Below are 3,645 nucleotides of genomic sequence, written 5' to 3' on the forward strand. Positions count from 1 at the left end.
GCTAAATACAGACAAAGAAAAACCATAGAACCATACACACTGTACTGGTACAGCACTACACAGCCATAACATGCTTGTTGTGCCTGTGATCCAGCTGGAAGCTAAGGAAGGTCATTAGTTGATAGATCAGAATGACAATAGAAAACTGAACACAAATATTTCTTCTATCATGTTTGTCCTGACCTGATACTCTGCTTGCTAGTTAATGCAAACTATCTGATCTCTCCCATCTTCAGATCTATCAGTTCCAACCTACCATCAGTTCTTCTAACCTATACTTTGTTCCTTTCCCTAGCCTGGCTCTATAAAAGAGGCTCTTCACTCGGCAGTCTCCCCCCTTCCCTTTGCAACCATCCTCTCTTCACTGCTCGCTCTAAACCCCCCTGTGACCGAGGAACCAGAACATGGCTGGCAGCGGAAGCGGGAGTGGGAGCAGCAGCAGCCCGCCATGCGCCTCGTGCAAGCTGCTGCGACGGCGGTGCACGCAGGAGTGCGTGTTCGCGCCCTACTTCCCACCTGAGGACCCCCACAAGTTCGCCATCGTCCACAAGGTCTTCGGCGCCAGCAATGTCAGCAAGATGCTGCAGGTCCGTCCGTTCAATTCTCCTCCTCCTTGAGCTTGACCTCGTGCATTCAGTTTTCATCTCCTTCGTCACTGTCATCGATCCATGGATCATTCAGCTAGCTTGCTTATCAGGCTTACTGAACTGCACCAACTGTTGATTCCATTTTCAGGAGCTGCCTGCTCAGCAGAGAGCGGACGCGGTGAGCAGCCTGGTGTACGAGGCGAACGCACGCATGAGGGACCCCGTGTACGGCTGCGTCGGTGCCATCTCCTACCTCCAGCAGCAGGTCTCTCAGCTCCAGGTGCAGCTTGCCCTCGCCAAGGCCGAGATCCTCTGCGTCCAGATGCAACACGACGAGTCAGCTTCAGCTGCTGCCGCGCCAGCTCCGGCAAAGCAACAACAACTCCATCACCACCACCAGCAGCAGCAGATAGAATGCGAGGCTTATGGCAGCCTGCTCGTGCAGAATGGCCTGATGATGAACACGTGGAACGGCACTGGTGCAGCTCATCAGCAGCAGCAGATGCTGGGTGGCTTCGGCTCTGCATGGAACACTGCAATGATGCTGCAGGAGGCGTGCCTCAAGAAAGAGTCCCTCTGGGCATGAATGAGTGATTTATGTACTTCCATTATTTGTCGATAAGAGAAAAACCTTGTCTCTATCTCTGTCCGCCGCTGTAATTTTCCAAAAAGATGGGAAAATTAAGAGATGAGTTAATTGGGTCACATGAGCATCACAATCTCAGCACTTCTACTTAAAAACTAAGAATCAGATCTTTCGGAAAGAAAAGAAAAAAAAACTGAGAATCAAGACCGAGCTAGCTGAGGGATCTTGATGTGAAGTAGAGTTTTTGCACAAAGGCTGCAGGAGCCAGAGTGTGTTAGGATCGATGATTAGTACCTCTGTGTGTGTAACCCGTAGATCCGGGGAAGATCCTTCTCGTCTTTCATTGTTGCGGCACAGCAGCAGCGTAGACGCCGGTGTAGGGGCAGCTCCGGCTCGGTGGCGAGACGGCGGTCCGGTGTAGACCTGCAGGGGAATGACGGCGAGCTTGGTGGGGCACATCCCGTCGCTGGCAGCACGTCTTTAGGATCGGTTTAGGGTTTTCTTTGTAGGTGGGTAACGGCTCCAGTGAACCTCGTAGTCCGAGCCTTGATCCTCACCTTCCTTTTATGTGTGCTGTGCGACAGGGGCCACCAACCATATTAGGGTTGGGCTCCCCCGATCAGAGAGCAGAGACAAGAACCCAATAGTGAAGATCAACTAACAGAGTGAAGTTTCAGAGGCTCACCTTTTGTTAGACTTGGGAGTTGGGAGTCAGCTATTTGGACGCGTTTGGATTCACATGGTGTGCGCAGTAGCATTGTTTTGTTCGTGGACAACTGGACAATAAGCATCACAAAACCTTTTTTTTTTCCTCCGCGCTGGATCGGAGTTGTATATATGACTGCTGCTACATCGAATTGGAAGACCTGACCTAACATATTCCTAAGCTTTCTGCATAGGACGTGTGTCCTTCGTCTGCTGGGCTGCACACAAAGCTTACCTGGCTTTACTGATATTGGTACTGTACAACTGTACATTGGTACTTGATACATGCAAGATGTTAACGCCATGTTCGCTTGGCTTATAAGCAATACTTTTTCAGCCAACGAATAGTATTTTTCTCTCACAACAAATCAGTCAACGGTATTTTTAGTCATGGCTTATCAGCTAAGCGAACAGAGCTAAGATGTTCGCCCTGTTCGCTTGGCTTATAAGCCGTACTTTTTCAGTCAACAAACAGTATTTTTCTCTCACAACAAATCATCCAACAGTACTTTCAGCCACGGCTTATCAGCCAAGCGAACAGGGCAAACTTGTGCGTCCCGTGTCATCAAGAAACCGACAAAGCAAAACCTAATTCGTTTCTTTGTTCACGAAAGAATTGAGTTCCAAACATGGCTTTGGTGGATCTACTGGGAATGATTCGTGCATGGAGGCTAAGGCCCCGTTCGGCTGACCCAGAAGCCGGCCTGTTCGGCTTTTTTTCAGCCGGAACAATGTTTTCGGCATGAACAGTGCATTTTTCATACCAGCCAAACGGGGCCTAAGTGGTTTCACTATTTATACATAATTATTTTTTCCAATGATTGGCTAGGTTTTGATATTGTCAAGGTGACAAGGTGCATGCATGGACGCATGAGGAGGTGAATCTAGGACAAACAAAAAAGTATTAGTTGTTTAGGCTTGTAGCCCGGCCCCACGGTGTTGCTTGTATGGATATACACCTTGGGTGGAGTACTTTGCTTTTTTGCATCACCAAAACTTTGTTAACTGCTGTTTTGTGTTTCAGACGGAATTGTAGTTGTGTTGATCACATAAAGCATTGCTTAGGTCTAGCAAAAAGCACTTGTTAAGATTAACAAGGGAGACAAATATATACATGGGGTAATCTTGCATTTCGTAATCGTTAGTCCTTGTCTTCACAATAATAACCGAACGGCAGTTGTGTTCTTTGTGAGGACGATGTCGCGTTCTTCACTAACAATCACTATATAATTGTTTCAGTTAGTATAGGTGTAGTCAGTTAGTTAATACGCACGACGATTTCGATGACCTGATGAAGTTTTTGAAATGCTTTTGTAGATGGATTGTTGTGTTAGAGTTTTCTACGGAGGAAGTGTTAGGAGAGAATATGGTATGTTTGAGGATATGGAAGAAGAATTTGAATGGTTTGATGAACCTCCTAGCTTCAGCGATCTTTATGGCCGTTTGAATGGAAAGTTTAGCGGTGATTATACACTGAAGGGGAGGTTTAATAGTGGAAAGACTAGGGCACACTACGTGCTGATGCCCTTGCTGGACCATGCTCACTGGTCCTGCTACAATAGGGTATCCAAGGTTCCAATGTGTCCTTGGCTAAGGTGGTTGTGGAGAATGGGTACATGATGCATGATCTCCAGGAGGGGCCATCCTTTGATGATGATACTCAACAAGAATGTGGGGTTCCTGTGGAACCAACTATGGGTACTATGGATTTGGATGGTCAGTTAACGCAGGAGCAGTTTCATTCAAGTCAAGTAGGTTGTATAAGCA

The 3,645-nt window shown here is 47.4% G+C and overlaps 1 protein-coding gene across 1 annotated transcript; it reads left to right on the top strand.

The window, feature by feature from the left end:
- Nucleotides 1–360: 360 nt before the first annotated feature.
- On the top strand, nt 361–1,272 carry LOC136481353 (LOB domain-containing protein 12-like). Its single transcript, XM_066478710.1, has 2 exons — nt 361–587; nt 736–1,272. The coding sequence occupies exons 1-2, from the start codon at nt 405–407 to the stop codon at nt 1,171–1,173; spliced, it is 621 nt and encodes a 206-aa protein (XP_066334807.1). The 5' UTR covers nt 361–404; the 3' UTR covers nt 1,174–1,272.
- The last annotated feature ends 2,373 nt before the right edge of the window (nt 1,273–3,645 follow it).

This window comes from Miscanthus floridulus, chromosome 9, assembly GCF_019320115.1.
Source record: "Miscanthus floridulus cultivar M001 chromosome 9, ASM1932011v1, whole genome shotgun sequence".
Lineage (NCBI taxonomy): Eukaryota > Viridiplantae > Streptophyta > Magnoliopsida > Poales > Poaceae > Miscanthus > Miscanthus floridulus.